The sequence below is a fragment of the Vombatus ursinus genome, unplaced genomic scaffold (genome assembly GCF_900497805.2).
Source record: "Vombatus ursinus unplaced genomic scaffold, bare-nosed wombat genome assembly UNPS02015106.1, whole genome shotgun sequence".
NCBI lineage: Eukaryota > Metazoa > Chordata > Mammalia > Diprotodontia > Vombatidae > Vombatus > Vombatus ursinus.
In genome coordinates, this window is record NW_020954884.1 from 407,899 (window position 1) to 428,775 (window position 20,877).

Here is a 20,877-nt window from a genome sequence, read left to right on the forward strand (position 1 = left end):
CAGTAAAAGGGTGAGAAAAGTAATGCTGGGTTATAAATCTCAAAAATGACTGAATGAAATCTATTTAAATCCAAGGCAAACTGTTCAACCTCACCATAATACAAATCTGTGCTTCAACCACTGATGGCAGAGAGGCAAAAGTTGCTCAGTTCTATTAACACCTGCAACATTTTATAGAAATAAAGCCCCCCCCCCAAAAAGATGTCACATTCATCATAGGGGATTGGAATGCTAAAGTAGGAAATCAGAAAGTAAGTGGATTAACAGACAAGTTTGGCCTTGGAGTACAAAATGGAGTAGAGACTAATAGTTTTGTCAAGATACCTTGCTGGTCATAATAAACACCCTTTTTCAACAACCCAAAAGATGACTCTACACGTAGATATCACCAGATTGTCAGGTTTTTCTTTTCTTTTTTTTTTTTTTTTTTTTGCAGTGAGGCATTTGGAGTAAAGTGACTTGCCCAGGGTCACACAGCTAGTGTTATGTGTCTGAGGTCAGATTTGAACTTGGGTCCTCCACACTCCAAGGCCAGAGCTCTATACACTGTGCCACCTAGTTGCCCCTGTCCTTCATTCTTGAAGAGGACAATAACATCAGGGAGATCATGACATGACTTGCTGTTGACTTTGATTTGAGTGAGTGAGGGCTGTGCAAGGTCACCAGCCTCACTTTCTCTTTCAGAGCCATCTGGGTCCAGTTATGAGATATAGATTAGGACTATTGGAGGTGGCCCTGGGTGCTGTAGGAGACCTTGGCTTTTTTAAGCTTAGAAGGTCATATTCTCAGGTTCTTACTTTTAGTGAGGTAACTCATCCATTCACTGAATGGCCTCTTTAAGAAGTGAGACAAGGGATGGCCCCTTTAATTTAAAAAAAAATCAAACTGGGAGGGGAAAACCCTTAGGGTTGCTCACCAAAAGAGAAACGGTTTCTATTTACATTCACTCTGAGCAAGGAGGGCCCAAAAAAATAATCATTAAGTGGTGCATGTGCACAGTCTGTCAGCTCCAAGGTGACTTGGGCTTAATGGCTAGGTCCTTGAGGTTGTTGTGTTTGTCTTTTGTTCTAGAAGAGGACGATACCTTTATTATTGACCCAATGGTCAATATAGAAATCAGATTTATACTTTGTAGTCAGAGGTGGAAAAGCTCTATACAGTCAGTTAAAACGAGACCTGGAGCTGACTGTGGATCAGATCATGGGCTTTGTATTGCAAAAATCAGGCTTAAGTTGAAGAAAGTAGGGAAAACCATCAGACCATATTGGCATGATCTAAATAACATCCCTTATGAATATGAAGTGGAAGTGATAAATAAATTTAAGACATTAGGTCTGATAGTAGAGTGCCTGACAAAGGTTCATAGTACTGTACAGGGAAGCAGCAGTAAAAAACATACCTAAGAAAAAGAAGAGCAAGAAAGTAAAATGGCTGTCTGATGAGGCTTTATAAATAGCGAGGAGAGAAGGAAAATGAAAGGCAAAGGAGAAAAATATCCAACTGAATGCACAATTTCAGAGAATAGTGAGAAGAAATAAGATTTTCTTATATGAGCAGTGCAAAGAAATAGAAGAAAACACTAGAATGGGAAAGACCAAAGATCTCTTCAAGAAAATTAGAAATATCAAGGGAAAGTTTCATGCCAAAATGGGCATCATAAAAGACAAAAATGGTAGAAATTTAACTGAAGCAGAAGAGATTAAGAAAAGATAGCAAGACTACACAAAAGAACTATGCAAAAAAGATCTTAACATCAATGATAACCACAATGATGTAGTTCCTGATCTAGAGCCAGGCATCCTGGAGAATGAAGTCAAATGGACCCTAGGCCTTAAGAAGCATTGCTAACAATAAATCTAGTGGAGGTGACAGAATTCCAGCTGAACTATTTAAATTCCTAAAAGATGAAACTGTTAAAGTGCTACACTTAATATGTCAGCAAATTTGGAAAACCACAACAGTGGCCACCATATTAGAAAAGATCAGTTTACATCGCAGTCCTAAAGAAGGACAAGCCCAAGGAATGTTCAAATTACAGAATAATTGCATTCATTTCACATACCAGCAAGATTATGCTTAAGATTCTGCAAGCTTGGCTTCAGCAATATGTGAACTGAGAATTACCAGAATAGCAGGCTGGTTTTCTAAGAGACAGAAGAACTAGAGACCAAATTGCCAACATTTACTGGATTATGGAGAAAGCAAGGGAGCTCCAAAAAAACATCTATTTCTGTTTCATTGATTACACTGAAGCCTTTGATTGTGTGGCACTTCCTGGCAAATAGAGGGAGAAGTAATGGAAACAGTGTCAGATTTTATATTCTTGGGCTCAAAGTTCACTGCAGATGTCAGCTAGAACCATGAAATTAAAAGACGCTTACTTCTTATAAGAAAAACTATGGCAAATCTGGATCGCATACTAAAAAAACAGATATATCACCTTGCTGACAAAGGTCTGTACAGTGAAAGCTGTGGTTTTTCCAGTAGTGATGTATGGCCATGAGAGTTAGACTATAAGGAAAGCTGAGCTCCACATAACAGACACTTTCAAATTGTGGTGCTAAAAAAGATTTTTCAGAGTCCCTTAGACAGCAAGGAGATCAAATCAGTCAATCCTTAAAGAAGTTAATTCCGATTGTTAACTGGAAGGTAAGATACTGAAACCAAAACTTAAGTACTTTGATCACATTATGAGAAGATGGGACTCAATTGGAAAAGACTCTGATATTGGGAAAGATTGAAGGCAAAGGGAGAAGAGGAGGGCAGAGAATGAGGTGGAGAGATAGTGTCATGAAAACAACGAACATGAATTTGGACAGGTTTTGAGAGATAGTGGAGAATAGAAGGGCCTGGTGTGTTATGATCCATGGAGTCATTAAGAGTTGGACAAAATTGAACAACGACTTTTTGACTCCAGGCCCAAAGTGCAATCCACTGTGCCTTAGATGCTATTATTAACCTCCATTTTTACTGATGAAGAGGCCAAGAAAGGTTGAAGGGCTTGTCCTGAGTCACAGAACTAGTGAGTATATGAAGCAGGTTTGCTGCTGGCCCCAGATGGCTGTCGAGGAGGCCGGTGACAGACACCTTATTACCATGTCACTACTCTATCCACTGTACCACCTAGATGCTTCTAGAGAAGGAATGAAACAGTCCCTACCTTCTAGAGAATTTACAGTCTGATGGGATATAAGTTTTGACAGCTCACTGCCCTACAAAAAATAAAGGTAATAAATTCTTAGTTTAGGAAGGATGTTCAACAAGCTGGATGATCATGTTTTGTAGTTGTCAAAGAAGAGGTATTATATGCGGTTGGACTAAAAGAGCTCTAAGGTCCAGTTCTTAAGACTTTATGAGTATTTGTATTTAGCACAGCTTGAAGTGCTTTTAATAGACTATTGAGGGAGGAGAATCACAACTATAATTCTTTTGGTATCTCCCAGTGAGAAAACTCCTTCTACCAGGTTGCCCTGGAATTTTTAATTTTAAAGAACTGTTTGGAGCCAGTGAGAAGTTAAGTGACTTACTGATTTTAACAGACCCAAGAAGTGTCAGAGGCAGGTTTGTGTATGCCAGTCTTTCTAATCTCAAATCCAAGGCTGCCTCTCTTCTAATACAAGTCTACTTAATCAGCATTCATTAAACACTTTTGATATTCCAAGCATTATACCAAGGCTTGGGTGTACTAAGAAAAAAAAAAAATGACCTTCTGACCTTAAGGAGTTGATTTACATTCTCTTGGGATTAGGGGTGGGGAACAGCATGCAAACAGATAAGTAACTACAAAATAATTTCTGGAATGGGGTTGGTGCTTATAATTGGAGAAATTTGAAAAGGTATTTGAGTTGTGCTTGCTAGGGAGTTGAGGTAGAAGTGAACCTGGAAGTCATCCCAAACCTGTGCAAGGGCTTGGAGCTGGGAGATAGGCCATTTTGTCCATAATACAGGATATGGATAGCTTTGAAAGATAAGCTGGAGCTGCATTGTGAAAGACTAAGTGCTAAACAGAGGAGTTTTTATTTTAGCCTAAAGGCAAAGGGAGAACCACTGTAGCTTCTGCCTCTAAGGAGTGACCTGGCAGAACTATGCTTTAGCAATATCACTTTAGCAGTGAGTGTGAGGAAGAATTTCAGAGGGATTAAAGAAAAGGCATATTGATTTAGGTTTTGTCATTATCTGCCACCAAAGGTTAGTAGAATCAATCTATAATAGATTATATTGCCTCTTATAAGATCTGAATCACGGCCTCAGACCAAACACTTGACACTTACTAGCTGTGTGACCCTGGGCAAGTCACTTAACCCCAGTTGCCTTAAAAAAAAAAAAGATCTGAATCAAATCTTCTGGCATAAAGTAAGATTTCTATTCATTAAACTTTTCTGACTAATCAAATCTCTGTGCCTGTATTGCACTAGTAAAATGACCTAAATACTCTTATCTTCTCTTTCATTATACTAACCTGGGCTAATGTATCTGAAAAGAAAATTAGTAAATTAAGGTCTAGTTTAGATCAGTAGTTAAAAAAACACGTACAAAAACTGGTCCTTTTAATTGATTAGTCACTAATATTTATCAGCAAGATATAAAGTTTTCAATTTTTAATAATTCTGTGTGAAATGCTTGGGGCAGTAGAAAGAGCCTGCCTTTGGGAGGCAGGAACACCTGGATTCAAGTTTCCTTTTCCAATCTAACTCTCTTCTTTCCCTTCTCCTTCTTCCCCCTCCCCTTCCCCAGTACTTGCTCTTTGACTCCCTGGGGACACCACCTAACCTCTCTCTGTTCCATGCAACATTCTTAGACTCTTAAATTGTAGATCAGTTTCCTGTCTACATGCTTATAACCCCAGATTAGAGATGTGCTTCCCTCCTATTTTCATAGTGGTAAAGGACTTTAGGTATGATTATTGCATGTGTGGTCAGACTTAATTGATTTAAATTTTGCTGAACTGGTTTTTGGTTTTTATTATTTGCCACAAGATATGGCCTGCTGGGTAGGGGAGTGAGGATGGACGTATTTGGAAATTAAGATAGCATTAAAACAACAAAAAAATTAAAAACCAGTACTTGAGTATGTAAGGAAACTGAGAATTCAATGATTCAGAGGTTGGCGCTGGGTAAGATATCTTGGGAACTGTCATCTTGACATTAAAGGGACAAGGAAAAAAACCCTATTTCCATCCCATTCTCTGGGAAGCAGGCCTTAGTCTTTTGTACACTGGATAAAGTAACCAGAAAGTGACTTATATCAATGAGGAAAATATAAAAACTAGGAATATTAAGAAACCTAGATTTGGGACAAGTATCCCTTTTGCTTGGTATTTTAATGCACTGGGGTCAAATTCAAATAGAAACAGATCCCTGTGGACCTCAAATTGACTTAGAAAACCACAGGTTCACATTACTTATGTTGTATCATGTTTTTATTTTGTTAAACATTTTTCAATTGCATTTTATTTTGGTTACATCTCCTTTCCAGAGTTTTGCCTGCTGTGAGTTTGATGCTTCTGTTTTGGTGCTTTCTGGTGAAAAGGATAGCCAAGCATGTGGACATAATGTTTCTTTAGCCATTTCTTCATTTTCAGAGCTGTTGCTTATGAATTTTTCTCATGTAATAGTGAAAGCCAAAAATTTAATACTGTTTACTAGTCATTATAATTTTCAGTTCCAATTTATCTGTCAACTTCCTAGTTCAGATAGAGTATCAGACAAGAAAATAGACCCTAGCTTTTAATTGGTCAGCATAATAATAATAATTGTGTTGAATTTCAGCCTCTTACATTGAATAGCAAATGTTTGGGAAGAATTGATGCTGATGGAAGATTGGAATATCAGATAAATTTGGTGAGCTGTTAAAGTGACCGTTAGGATGATATAAGTTGAAGAATACCAATAACAGGACCAACTGTTCAGAATATGAAGCTTCAAATTTGGATAAGTAATTACATGAAGTTCATAAAAATCAAACATTTAATTACTTTCTCATTTTGTAGGTATTGTGTAAAACATGCTAGAGATTGTTGTGATGAGCAAGTAAAAATAATTTGAGTAAATATATAGTATACCAAAAGAATATAATTGCCTTTTTATTTTAAGAATAAAAAAATGGAGAGATTGATGGAAAAAAAGTGAAGAAATTGAATGCAGAGAAGGCCTTTTTTTGATGTTTGTAAATGAAGTGTTGAGTAAAAGGATCATAAGTGATCAAGGTAGTTTTTGTTCTTGGTTTTTTTTTTTAAAGAAATTATACCAATTATAGACCTCACTTACTGATAATGGGTCGTCCCATATTTTTCATTCTTCAAGTAATTTTTTCCTTTATCTTATAATTTGATTCGATTTAATGTAATATTCTTTATAAGATCATAATAGTCAAAGGGAAACTTGGTTATAGAGAGTGATATTTCCTCTTAGGAGGCCGATATGTATCAGAATGTATCAGAAATAGTTATTAGATGATTAGCAATGTTTAAGGTCTGTAAAAGGATTGTTTGACTACTTTAGATCATGTACATGTCCAGCTAAGTAATTCAGATCTAAAAGAGATCTGAAAGATCTAAAAGGGGATCTGAATTATCTGTTTCATAGTCTTAACCCAGATAATTACCCATTTTCCCTTTAATTTTGGCCCAGCCAGCATTCCATAGCTGAATAAAGTTTATATACACAAATTAAAATTTTCTAAAGGCTTGATTTAGGTCTCTTTAAATAGAAGACCTTTTCATATGATTTTCCTTCAAAAATTAAAAAAAAAATACAGTTAGAGAATGTGACCTGTGCTCCATCATGAAACACACTTATTTATGGATGGTAAATCTGACTCCTCTTTCTGGGTGTGTTCCTTTCTCTATCCATAGGCTTATAGAATGTTAAAGGAGCAAAAGAATCATAGGGAGTGTTGTTGTTGTTGTTATTTAGTTGTTTCAGTCATATCCAACTCTTCGTGACCCCATTTGGGGTTTTCTTGTCAAAGATACTGGCGTGAGTTGCCATTTCCTTTTTCAGCTCATTTTGCAGATGAAGAACTGAGGCAAAAGAGGATTAAATGTCTTGCCCAGGGTCACACAGGTAGTTAAGTGTCTGAGGCTGGACTTGAACTCAGGAAAATGAGTCTTCGTGACTCGAGGTCCAGCACTTTATCTACTGCACCACTTAGCTGCTCAGGGATCATTTAGTCAAACAATTTTCTGCTCTTATCCTCTCCTGAGGGTTGCCAGTTACCCCAAATTCTCGTGCGAGGACTTGTCTGTACCTACTTTCTTTGTGTCAATTATTTTTCCTTTACTGTTTGAGGAGGATTTATCTTTGTGACATTCCTGTTGTTGGAAATAGTGAATTTGTTAGAATCAAACTCCACCTTGTATAGCTTTCTTCATTGTTCAGAGTGTAGTGGTGAAAGTTGAGCAAACCTTGGAGAATTTCATGGATTTGGTCAGGAATATGGCTTTGGCCATATGACCCAGGAAATCCTCACCTCCCTCCACCCACCCCCAGCAGAATCTCCCATTCTCTTGTACTTTGAGAGTTTAGAGAATACTCTCTTTAAAATAACTGAGTTCTACTATCTTGAGGATTCTGCCCTTGCCCAAGAGGAAAACATTGAATGGGAGGGAATGGCTTCTGTGACCCAAAGAAGAACCAGGCCCCTGGAAGAAATTACAAAGGATTGTTGGTAGGGTCACTGTTCTTTAGGAAAGAGGAAGCACTCCTGCCCAGTTCCCAACTTTTCACAGGGGTTGTGGTAGAGAGAGATGGAATAGTGAAGTAGCTGCCTTTGCTGTGGGTCAGCAGGTATTAGATAATTCATTCACTTAGATTTCCCAAATACGTTCACCAGCTATGGCGATGGCCCCTACTCTGTCTTCCCTGGTGACGGAAACTATGTAACCAGTAACTCTCCTTTCCTCCTTCCGTACATAATGCAGGAGGTAAAGGCCATAGTCATAGAGGAGAGAAGAATGCCAGTTGTCCTTTCCACCACTGCTACTGCCTTAGCCATGTAGGACAGTCGAGGTGTGGTGCACAAGAGTAAAGAGGCTAACTCTTACAGAAGGAGGTCTCTTTCATACCATACATTCTGACAGCTATTACCAGTCATCTTCTAACTCCCTCATAGGCCCTTACAAGGATTGTGATGGAGAGGGATAGACAAGTGATTATTGGCATCTTTCAGTACTTGACCTTCTCAGCTAATTACTTATCAGCCAAGTGCTCTGATCAATTTACCCTGGCCTATGAATAGCTAACAAATTTCTATTTCTGGTTCCTCAGTCCCTCTGATTCAGAGTTTCTGTCAGCAGAGAAGACCTCTTTGACCTACTGCTTTTCATCTCTGTCCAGTTCAACTCTACCCCTTCCCCAGTCATCAATCTCCTCTGTTCTCCCTTTCCACCATACCCTCAAGAACCCTGAATTTATTTCCCAGTATCAATTCTCCCTCATCCTAGATCTTTTCGTCTCTCACTTTGCATTTTGTTATTTACAGAAAACTGACCTTCTAGAAGATAATTCACTCCTTGCCACCCTTTCCAGTGCTAGCCACTCCCTAACACATTGAGCCAGCAGTCATCATTATTCTCTTTGTTCTCCAATAGTGCTTAAAGACCTCTCTGCTGCCAATTCTCGGTAGCATCTCACTCGTTGAGGTTGGGTAGATTCCTCTTATTACCTTGTCCCATATCATTCTTGCTGTTGTATACTAGCTTCTGGATCATAAGCCATTTTTTTTTCTCAAGGAGTTCAGTACCTGACTGATCTTTACCCCAAACATAATGTAAATGATGCATTTTAACAGGTGGTAAGTTTAAAGGTGGTAAGACTAGACCATGGCAGAACCAAGTTAAGAAAAGCTGAAGCATTCTTCATTCAGTAGGAAGTATTTATGATTTGCATCTATTTTGAAAAATACTTGATTGCCTAATATTATAGTCAAATGGTATTTATAAGATGAGGATTGATTTACGGTTTTTAAATTCAAGTTTTATTCATGCCTTCTCTCTTTACTATAATCAGTTCTGAATTTGATTCTCTCCCTCCTACCCCCTTTCCCCACCGCCACCACCCACTGAATCTTTCTTTGTAGTGTCTGCCAATGGATAGTTTGGACCTATAGGAAAGTAAGGAGGTACATTTCCTCATCTTTTTATCTAGAATCATAATTAATCATTACAATTAGACAGTCTTATATAAGTGCTACTGTAAAATGTCTTTGTAAATATGGAATGTTTCTTTTATTGAACTTTTAGGGTATATGTTCAGCAATGGAATCTCTAGGTCAGAGGGTATGGAACTTCTAGTCACTTTCTTAGCATAATTCCAAATCAATTTTTAGAATGGCTGAACCAATGCACCGCTCCCCCGACAGTATTCCTGGCATTCCACAACCCCTGGCGTTCCTGACAGTCTTCCTGGCATTTTATAACCCCTCACATAGGCTATTCTGTCATTTATCATCTTTCCTCATTTGCTAAGTGTTTTTTTGGTGACCTGGAATAACTTTTCATATGGTTGTTAATAATTTGTAGCTTTTTTGAAAACTTTCCTTTGCTCATGCATCTTTTTGGTAATGGCTCTTGGTCATATACTATATGGCATGTTTTTAATAATACCTGATTTTACATAATATTTTAAAGTCTACAATGCTTTATCTCCTTTGATCCTCACAACAACCCTTTTGTAGCGATAGGTACTACAGATGTTATTTGTAATACTGTTTTACTGATGAGAAAACTGAAATTCAGAGATCTTAAGTGATTTACCAGAGGCCACAGTATAAGTATGGGAGATAGGATTCAAACCCAGGGCTCTTTTGCTCTCAAATCAAATATTCTTTCCACTGTACCGTGCTGCCTTCAAAAAATAAAGTTAGTTATTACCTACCTTATAAGCTTCCTGTGAGGTTTAAATGAGATAATGCATGTAAAGTACTTTGCCAAATCTTTAATACCAGATGTTATTTTTTTTTTTGTATTTTTAAAGTAATCCAACCCAAGTGGATAGGGAACAACCCAAATACTCTAGGGATTGGGATTAGAATGTAGTAGCTGAGAGGAAAAAGTAATTGGTGATCCATCAAGTATAGGTTAGACACTTTTCATTTTATGCTGAGGTTTGTAATTCAACATTGGAGTTTAGATGGAATTGGTTTATTGAAGTAATCAATGATGCTATCTTGAATTTTCATGAGTTAACACACATTGAAGTGAATTTTAGGTTTTAAAACAGTAAAGGTCTCAGTTCTATCAGAAAGGGTGCTGGGCTCTCTTTTGGATTAATATGCTTAAGAATGAAAATAATAAAAACATTTCTAAATGTTTTTAAAAGTAAGATCTGGTAACTTTTTCTTAAGAATAATGTTTCATATGCTATTGTTGCTCCTTTTCCCCCCTTCTTTTTACAGTTATGATCATTATCTTCAGATGAATAGCCTTGGTTGGCTGGAATGAGCACACAATAATGAGCGGTGCAGCTTTGGGACTTGAGATTGTTTTTGTCTTTTTTCTGGCTTTATTAATACTTCATCGATATGGAGACTTTAAGAAACAGCATAGACTTGTTATTGTAGCAACACTACTTGCTTGGTATCTCTGCTTTCTCATAGTCTTCATCTTGCCCCTGGATGTTAGTACGGTAAGAGTTCACATTTTTTTGTGTCTGAATTTTTTTGTGTGTTTTAACAAATCTATTCAAGATGTACATATAAAAAAGAAAAACAGCTCAATTTGGTAATGTTTTATATAAGTTTTAATTTTTAATGGAATATTTAATGAATCTGATTACTTTTTAAAATATGATCAGATATATATAACCTGTCCTCATTTTTGACAAATATATTTTCAACATTTTAGACAATATATAACCGATGTAAACAAGCTACCAACTCTAGCCCTTTGGAAAATAACAACGTAACCGGATCTTACTCTGCAGCCGTTCCTGTTACAGGGTAATACTTTTGTTTTTAAAATCTAAAATTGGCTTATCCTTTTAAATCATTACCATAAGTTTCATCTAAGTAACTTTTTTCATATTAAAAGTTATTTTTCTCCATAAATAGGCATATATTTTTTATGTTTAAGAGTATGGACAACTGAAGCAAAAAATATTTGAGTATGCAACACTTTGTTTTGGCATTAGGAACTTGTTCTCTCAGTAGACTGATTATTCCTCTTGCACTGAACACCTGTCAAAGTGAGGGTAATAGATTCAAAAGCAGTGGAATAAATGCAAAATTTCAGAGTGAACCAGAGTATTTTTAATTTTAACAAATTTTTTTAAAGTTTTGTAATTTTAAAAATAAATTTAACAATTTTTTATAATTTTTCAAGTAGTTTTAACAAAATTAGTTAAATTTCCAGAAAACTTCCAAATGAAACAGTAATGTATATTGATTTTTACTTCTTCAGATATTCTAAAGATGTATCTGGCTATGTATCTGTGTATTTTTTTATAGTTTTGTTTATTAAAAAGTGCCTGAATCTCAACATTTTACAGCTACTGCACCATTTCCCTTAGTATTCTGATTTTGTGAAGCTCTTTTTAAAAGTTTGTAAGTAATAATTTTCAAAAGTATCTTTCCAAAAGTTAATATTAAAGTAAAACAGGCACTTCAAGTTGAAACTGTATTCTTTGCTAGAACAAAGTGCTTTGTTGATGTGCAGTTTTCAGTCAGCGTGCAGCCACTGTCAACTGAATGTAAAATTAATGTGTTACAGGAATGATTTAAAACGAGACTGAAATGTTATTGCAATAGAATTTAGAAATTGTAGAAAATTCAATTTTTATTAACAGAAAATGAATTTAAGACTTGTTAAGTTGTGAGCTGTTACTAAATATTTTGCTTGGGCCGCGGGGGGGTGTTATTAAAACAGAAAACATCCGTGTTTCAAGCCATGGAGCTATATCCCTGATGGAATAATGCCAATTTTCTGGCGTGTTGTATATTGGACATCACAATTTTTAACATGGTAGGTGATGAATGTTTGTACTTTTGTCTTCCTCTTCCCTCCCCAGTTTTCAATAAGATTTCTCTGTTTAGGATTTAGCCAAGTGTTAATGGCATGGCAGAAGTTATTTCTTTATTAGGTATTTTCTTTAATGTATGTGCCAATTTATTATTTTTTAGTATAATGACGATAACTTTGTAGCTGCTACTCCATCCTAGGATCCAAAAGTGTCTCAATTTTTCTTTTTGGAGTGCCAGATCTATGACTTTGCTGGTGTGGGGAACTCCCAGTGTGTAAACTCCTTCTGCTAATACAGATATGCAACTCAGTTATGTGACTTAAAAGTCTTGGAAAAGTTACTGAGGGGATAAGAAGTTGAGTCCCTTGCCCATGGTCACAAACCAGTATGTATCAGAGGCAGAACTAGATCCAGATCATCCAAACTCCAATTCTGAATCTCTATGTATTATGCTACATTGCCTTTCCTTATGTATAGCATTTATTGGTAAAATAGTACTTTATGAGAGGGATTATATTACTTCTAAGACATTAAATGTATTGAAATACAGATTAGTATGTGAGCATAAGGAAAATTACATATCTGCTATTAATTAAAAATAATGATAAAAATGAGACTTTGAATATATTGAGCTGAGTATATTTTTTCCAAAAACAACATCCCATTGGCCACTATAATTATGCTTTCTCAGTTTTCTTTGCTCTTTTTCACATTTAATAATACCTTACATTTGCATGGTACTTTGTCATTTTCAATCAATCACATTACATTTGCATTCAATTAATCTTACTTGGTCTCCAGATATGAGCTGTGAGGCTAGATAGGTATTTTGCATATTTAAAAATGAGGAAACCAAGACTCAAGAGAACTTAACTGGCTTGCCCAAGATCATAGAGCTAGTATTGGCAGAGACAAGGGTACAAACCCATCTAGGTATGCTTTTAAACTCTTAATTTGAGAATATGATACGTATTTGTTTATGGTAAGTGGTAAACAAAAATATTAAGTAGATGAAATTAAGCAGTTTTGTACGTTTTGCTTTTTCCCCCCTTCTTATTTTAGGATCCTGTTACCTTTTATGCAATCATATGCAAGATCAGGAGGATTTTCCATTACTGGAAAGATCAAAACAGCACTGATTGAGAATGCAATTTATTATGGCACCTATTTGCTGATTTTTGGAGCATTTTTAATTTATGTGGCTGTAAATCCAAATTTGCACTTAGAATGGTAAGAACATCGCTATTAAGAAAAGAAATGAAAATCTTCCTAGGTTGGTGTTTTGTTTTGTTTTTCAAAACTTCCTTGTGTTTTATGCATTAGATAAATACAGATTTCATAGAATAAAATGCAAAATTGTGCTTATCAATGATTCATATAGACTGTGTTGTTAATTAAAAATATACATTCAGTCTGACTGCACATACTATTTTTTTTAAAAATAAATTAATTTATTTTTAGTTTTCAGCAATCATGTACATAAGCTTTTGAGTTATAAATTTTCTCACCCTCCTTCCTCACCTCCCTCCCCAAGACAGTGTGCAATCTGATATAGGCTCTACATATAAATTCCTATTAAACCTATTTTCACATTAGTCATGTTGTAAAGAAAAATTAGAACCAATGGGAGAAACCACAAAAAAGAAGAAATAAAACAAAACAGAAGAAAATTAACGAGCAAATAGCATGCTTCGATCTGCATTCAAACTCCATAGTTTTTTCTCTGCATGTGGATAGCATTTTCCATCATGAGACTTTTGGAGTTGTCTTAGATCCTTGCATTGCTGAGAAGGGTTAAGTCTGCCAATATTAGTCATCGCACAACGTGGCTGTTATTGTGTACAGTGCTTTCCTGGTTCTGCTCACTTCACTCAGCACCAGGCCATACAAGTCTTTCCAGGTTTTTCTGAAGTCTTCCTGTTCATCATTTCTTATAGCAAAATAGTATTCCATTCCATTCTTATACCACAACTTGTTCAGCCATTCCCCAGTTGATCGGCATCCTCTCAATTTCCAATTCTTTGCCACCACAAAAAGAGCTGCTATAAATATTTTTGTACATGTAGGTGCATTTCCCATTTATATGATCTCTTTGGGATACAGACCTAGAAGTGTTATTGCTGGGTCAGAGGGTATGCACATTTTTATAGCCCTTTGAGCATAGTTCCAAATTGCTCTCCAAAATGGTTGGATCGTTTCACAACTCCACCAACAACGTATTAGTGTTCCAATTTTCCCACATCTTCTCCAACATTTATCAGTTTCCTGTTTTGTGATGCTAGACAATCTGATAGGTGTGATGTGGTACCTCAGAGTTGTTTTGATTTGTTCAATGCACATACTATTAACTGTGCTTTTAAAATTATCAAATTCGTTTTCCTGGTTTTTTTTCCTAGTATTTTGATTTAAGTACTTTATATTTAAATCACATTAGTATTCATTTGCAAATATGTTTTGATGTTATAAAAGTTCTTCAGTCTAATTTGTCCAAAATAGATGTGTCCATTCATTTGAACAATGATTTTGGGAACCACAGTGCAGAGGATTTAGAAGAGATTGAGAGGAAAGGAAGTAGAGGCTCCTAAAAATAGGTGACTTTCTCATGGAGTTCAGTTAACCAAGAAGGGGAAGAGAGAGGATAATAACCTGAGATCGTAGGATTGAGGCTTTTTGAGAATGGATGAGACAGGATTATATTTGTAGGCATCAGGGAAGGACCAAGAGATAAAGAGAGATTGAAGATAAGAGAGAGTGTGGGGAGCAATCTTTAAGAAGGTGTATGTAGAAGGTAGACCTTGTTAAGTATAAGAGCCGCCTCTTTATCTGAAAGTGAAGAAAAAGAGGAGATAGTGGGGGAAGACGTCTGAGCAATGGGAAAGGAGAAGGGGAGGAGTGAGATCTCATGGCAGGTGACCTCAAATTTTTTTCAATGAAGTATGAAGACAGGTCCTCAGTAGACGGGGTTAAAGGCAAAGCTGCTGTGGAAAGCTTGAATAGAGACAGGGTTTGAAACAGCCAGTATAGAAAGTGGAATAATGGATGGATTATGGAGGAGTAGAACTAATACTTTCCTGCAGCAAGAGTCCACTTGAGATTAGATAAGAGAAATTTGGTTGTTTGTATTGCTTATCTTTCTTTTTTTTAGCATTCATTTTAAAATTTTGAGTTCCAAATTCTTTTCTTCCTGCCCTTCTGTAATCCATTGAGATATGATAAGCAATTTGATACCAGTTATATAGTGTGAAGTCATGTAAAACATATTTTCATATTAGCCTTGTTGCCAAAAATAAAGCAAGTAAAATGAAAAAATATCATTCTGTTTGGCCTCAGAGGATGGATCTAAGACAAATAGTATTTTGGTTCAGTGTTAAAAAAATACTTTCAATAATTAGAGCAGTCTAAAATAAAGAACTCTCTTGAAGGAGGGAGCAAGTTCTATCTTAGGTAGTATTCAAATATATATTCATTCAGTCATCTGTCATAGTCGAGTAGTGAAATTGTAGAAATAATTATTTGATCATGATTTCTTCTCCTTAGGAATCAGCTTCAGACAATTGGAATAGCTGCTGCCAATACATGGGGCCTGTTTCTCCTTGTTTTATTGTTGGGGTATGGCTTGGTGGAAATTCCTCGGTCCCATTGGAATGGAGCTAAGAGAGGGTACCTACTCATGAAGACATATTTCAAGGCTGCCAAACTGATGACTGAGAAAGCAGATGCCGAAGAGAATTTAGAGGATATAATGGAAGTAAGTAGATATTCTTGAATTAGCATTGAATTGAAGCATTTCTACCCATGGAAACGTTGAGAAAATTGCCTGTAATATGTCACTCTTTCTTTCTTTCTTTCTTTTTTTTTTGCTAGGCAATGGGGTTAAATGACTTGCCCACGGTCACACAGCTAATAAGTGTTATGTGTCTGAGGCCGCATTTGAACTCAGGTCCTCATGACTCCAGGGCCAGTGCTGTATCCACTGTGCCACCCAGCTGCCCCTCTATGTCACTTTATATAAAGAAACTAATATGCTGGTGGGCTTAGGACTCTGAAAATTAGGCAGTAGGTAATCCTCTAAGATACCTTGTCCCTGCCCTCTAGCTGTATGTTCATGTTGGCCACTAAATCTCATGAGGTACCACAGCTAATAAATTCTCTTGAGTGGAAATCTCAATCTTATAGTTCAGAGGTTAAGAAATAGGTACAGAAAAAAAATTCATGTCAAAAACATTTTTAAGATGATTTGCCCAGAGCTGTCTTGGTAGATAATTATGAAAATAATGATATTCATGTAGTGCTTTAAGATTTACAGAACACTTGCCATACTTGCTCCTCACAGAAATCTGAGAGATATTAAATAATTAAGGTAAAGTCATTGAGTGTTCCAGCCCATATATTTCTTGTATATTTTTTAACTTTTATTTTACTTTATTTTAGCTAATATTAATTTGTATGCTTCCTACCTCTCCTCCCAAATACTGGGAGAGGGGGAGGCTACAAGCATGCATAGTCTAGCAAAACAAATTCCAACATTGACCATGTCCAAAACTGTGTGTTTCATTCTGCATCCTGAATCCATCACCTCTCTCTCAAGAGAGCATGTTTCATCATTTGTTCTCTGGAGTTATGGCTGGTCACTGAATAGATCAGAGTTCTTAAGTCTTTCCTGGGTGTTTTTATAAAACTACTCTGGTTCTGCTCACTTCACTCTGCTCAGTTTTTACAAATCTGCTCATGTTTCTTTGAAACCATCTCATTCATCTGCCACTTCTCAAATGTTGCATACCCTCCTTAATTTCCAGTTATTTGCCACTACCAAAAGACTCCTTATATTTTTGTACATGTAGGTCCTTTTCCTCTTTCTTTGATGTCTTTGGGTTATAGGCCTGGTAGTATTACTCATTGGGCCAAAGGGTATACACAGTTTAGTGACTTTAGAGGCAGAGTTCCAGATCATTTTCAAGAATGACTACAGCTCCAACTGTAGTGCATCAATGTGCCCATTTTCCCAAAGTCCCTACCCCTCGCCTTTATTATTCGTTGTTAGAAGAGATGGCTCTATTGGAAGGTAAAGGGTGATGGAAACACTGGAGAATGTAGTTGATGGCTTGGCATGATTATATATGTCTGTAATCTCAGCTTACGGGGAGGCTAAGACTGATGGAATGCTGAAGGGCAGAGCTGAGGAGGAAATATATTCCAGGCTTTGGGATAGCTTGAGCTTATGCATTTAGGATGGACATGGAATCTCAAATGTAGGAAACAGTGAGTACTCCAGTTTCTCTAGAACATAGAAAATGTGGAGGGTACCAATGTGAAAGAAATGAGAACTGGAATAGGAATTTGGATACATGTCAGTGAGGGCCTTAATCACCAACCTAAGGAGTTTGTGATGGAGAGTAGAGAGCTACTTAGGAGTTTTTGAGCAGGAGAGCAACCAGGTGAGACCATTTACCTTAGGAAGATTGCTTTGACACTTGTATGAAGGATGACTTAAGAGAAAGATACTCATCTGCTATTTCTTAAAGTGATCTCAATACAAACCCTATTAGACAATGGAAAGATAATAAGGGGTTTGAATAGGCTGTAGCATCTTAGGGAAGGAATAAAATGACTAGACATGGCCAGATAAGAAGGTAGACCTATTCATTTAATAAGAATGAAGGATAACAGATGGATAGCCCAGTTGATGCACATGAAATATTAAAATAAAGAGAAGACCTCCAATACATTGGATAGATCTTTTAGTTTGGCTCTACAGCAGAACATGAATAAGAATCACACTGGATGAGAAAACAGATATGGTTTGCAGTCTGCACCAGTGAATATAGGGAGAACTGATCCCTATAGGTCACAGAATCATCAAAACATTCAACTTTGTATTGTTCAGGTTTGTATATCTTCCAGAGTATGTTTATAAAAAGAAATCAATATCTTATAAAGCTTTCCAGATACATATGTAAATCATCCTTGAAGATTATAGAAGATATAAATTCTACATACAAAAGATATTTGAGTGACTGCTCACTGTGCTCCAGATACAAAGATGGACAAGACACAGACCCCACCTCCTGAAAAGGAGATGTGTGGTATATGCAAGTGTTAAATAGTCATTGTTTTATAGAAATGCTCTAGGAATACAAAAAAACAGGGATCATTTTCAACTGTGGTGCCTAGGGAAGAGGTGAAGAAGGTGATATTTGAGCTGTGTTTTGAAAGATGAATTAGAATGGGTAGGTGTAGAGACAGTGGTATCATAGGCAGAAGAAATGGCTTAAACATAGCTCAGAGGTGGATTCTTGTTGTGGAATACTGGGAGCTAAGACTAGAAGAGTAGGCAGTGTCTTACTATCAGGCTAAGAACTGGAGAGAAAGATATTAGAACAGTGTAGTCAAGAAGAGATGAGACCCTGAACTCGGATGTTTGTGGTAGGCGTAAAGAAGACTGTATAGGTGTGAGAAGTATTATTGTCCTCCTGTCCAACCCCTTTCTAGTACAAGAATTTCCTTTTAAAACATAATTGGCTGGTTGTCACCTCATTTCTTGCTTAAGCACTTCCAGTAGCAAGGGGAACACTGCTTTGCAAGGTAGCCTTTTCCTTTCCTTTTTGTATGGATTCAGTTGTTGAGAACTTAATCTCTATATCAAGCAGAAATGTGACTTTGTAATATATTGTCCATTGCCTTCTGGAGATTAACGGTAAACCTAATGCCATCTTTCTTTTTTTGGAGGGGGAAGGGTAAGAGACTAGGGCCTTGTCATTAAAAGCATTTTTTTTAACAAATTTAATTTTTTTCAATGAACAAAAATTAATTTTTATCCCTTCCCATCCCCCCATTGGGGGAAAAAAAAACCCTGCACAATATTCATAGTTAGGCACAGCAAATTCTCTTAAGCCTAGTGCTATCTTATGCATGATGGCCTTTCATGTGTAAATAGATAGAGAGATAAATATAGATAAAATATATGAAGACAGCTATCATGTTCCCTACTGTGTTTTCAGTCTTAGCATCTCCAATTCCCTGACTCAATATGGCATATGATAATGGCATACTTTGAAACTTCCTGACATCCTCTGTGTACCTAATTTTCCATTGTCGCTCTTAAAATACGGTAACTTCAGTTATGGTTTGACCAACATGACTGTTGTCTTACTTTTCTTGCTAAAAACACTATACTTGAAGCCTCGGTTTGCATTAACTTTTGTGGCAGCTGTATTATACACTGTAAATTGGCTTTCAAGTTGAAAAGGACCTTATGACTCAACCCAAAACAAACTCCACATTTTATAGATGAGGAGACTCAGGTAAATTTACTCAAGATTCTACAGGCAGTATATCCTGGGCTTGGATTCAGTGCTTTTTCTACTACCTCAACTCCTAAAAAGCTTAACTGTCAAGTTAAATCCTATGCATTTTCCATCTGAGTTGCTATTAAGTCATATTCTTATCTATCTTCAATTTTTCCAGCTGAATTTTTTGATTCTAAAAAATAGAACTTCATGAACAAAACAGATTTTTTTTGATTGAACCTTTTTGTAAAATTCATGAGAAAATATCAGTAGGAATGTGGAATGGTATAGCTACACTAGTGACATTATAGATAGAAGCTCAGAGTAAAGTGAAAGAGTTCACTTTTATTTCCTATTAAGCAGCATCTTGTTGAGATCTGGCCCATGTTTCACACAATTGAGATCCTTTTGGATTCTAATTTTTTCATTCAGTGTATTCACTCTCCCTCCCGTCTTCTGCAGGTAGGCCTGAATTAGAGTGACTGTATTGGAGGTAGAATCAGTGGGACTTGTCAGTTGCTCAGATATGTGAGCCAGCGGTAAAGGAAGGACCAGAGATGACGCAGCTAATGAGACCAGGTGTGGGGAGAACACCAACAGAAGTATAAAAGTTCATGGGGAAGAGTGGGTTTTCAAGATGAATTCCGTTTTGGACAAGATAGTTTTGAAGTGCCATCAGGGCTCCAAAGTAAAGCTGTCCAGCAGACAAATGGAAAATGTGAAATTGGAGCTCTGGAGAATGGTTGGGGATAGAAATATAGACTTGAGCGGACTCTGCAAAGAAGTGGTGCTTGAAGCATGGGAAGATCCCAGAGGAAGGGGATGAAATGAAGGACAAGATGGTAACACTTAAGAATGGGAAAAAGATGAGGAGCCAGCAAAAGAGTCAGAAAAGGAATAGTCAGAATCATAGGAAGAGAACCAGGAGGTGCATTGGCCAGAAAGTTAAGGGAGAGAAGGATATTAAGAAGAAGAGGTTAGTGCACAGTGAGTGCTGTTTGTACAGAGTCCAAGGAAGATAAGCAGAGGCGGAAAAAGGTCATTGGATTCAATGATAAGGAGCTCATGAGGAATATTGGAGATTACTGTTTCAGTAGACTGCTGGGGTTTGGTTCCTAGATTATAAGAGGTTTTGAGGTAGTATAGGGAGCAAATATAGACTGCTCTTTCTTTAAATTTTATTTATCTATCTATTTATTTATTTTTACAGTTCTCAAACTTTTTTCCTCTCTCCTACTCTTCTCCCCTCCACTGGAAAAAACAATCAAACAAAAAAAAAAAACTTGTAACAAAGATCTGAGAGTGTTGTCATACACTGGTAAAGGTCTACTTGTGAGATTAGATAACATACATTTTTCGTGGTCCTAGTTAGCTTAGTTTCATGATATTGTCTAGGGTGCTAAAATATTATGTTGGTTTGAAGATTGGAAGAAATGGTGAGAGGGCAAGCAGGCAGGGGATTCCAGGATAAAAAGGCATTCTGGAAGTGGAGGATCGTAGGGTCAAGGCTTTATAAGGAAGAAAGTGAGGACAGAACTGAGGTCATAGATTAATATAATGGTGAGCAAGCTGGGGGGAAAGGGGAAGGAAAATTTTACAGAGTGGGAGAGGTAGAAGGACAAGAAATTGGAATT

At 36.7% G+C, this 20,877-nt stretch overlaps 1 protein-coding gene across 2 annotated transcripts in view; it reads left to right on the forward strand.

The window, feature by feature from the left end:
• The window catches only part of LMBRD2 (LMBR1 domain containing 2), a 59,173-nt gene that overhangs the window by 10,331 nt on the left and 27,965 nt on the right, over window positions 1-20,877 (forward strand). For both annotated transcript variants that reach the window (XM_027846265.1, XM_027846266.1), the window contains exons 2-6: window positions 10,396-10,625; window positions 10,844-10,938; window positions 11,864-11,959; window positions 13,020-13,187; window positions 15,495-15,705. In XM_027846265.1, the coding sequence (XP_027702066.1) occupies window positions 10,452-10,625; window positions 10,844-10,938; window positions 11,864-11,959; window positions 13,020-13,187; window positions 15,495-15,705 (744 nt within the window). In that variant the 5' untranslated portion in view covers window positions 10,396-10,451. The remainder of the gene's footprint in view (window positions 1-10,395; window positions 10,626-10,843; window positions 10,939-11,863; window positions 11,960-13,019; window positions 13,188-15,494; window positions 15,706-20,877) is intronic.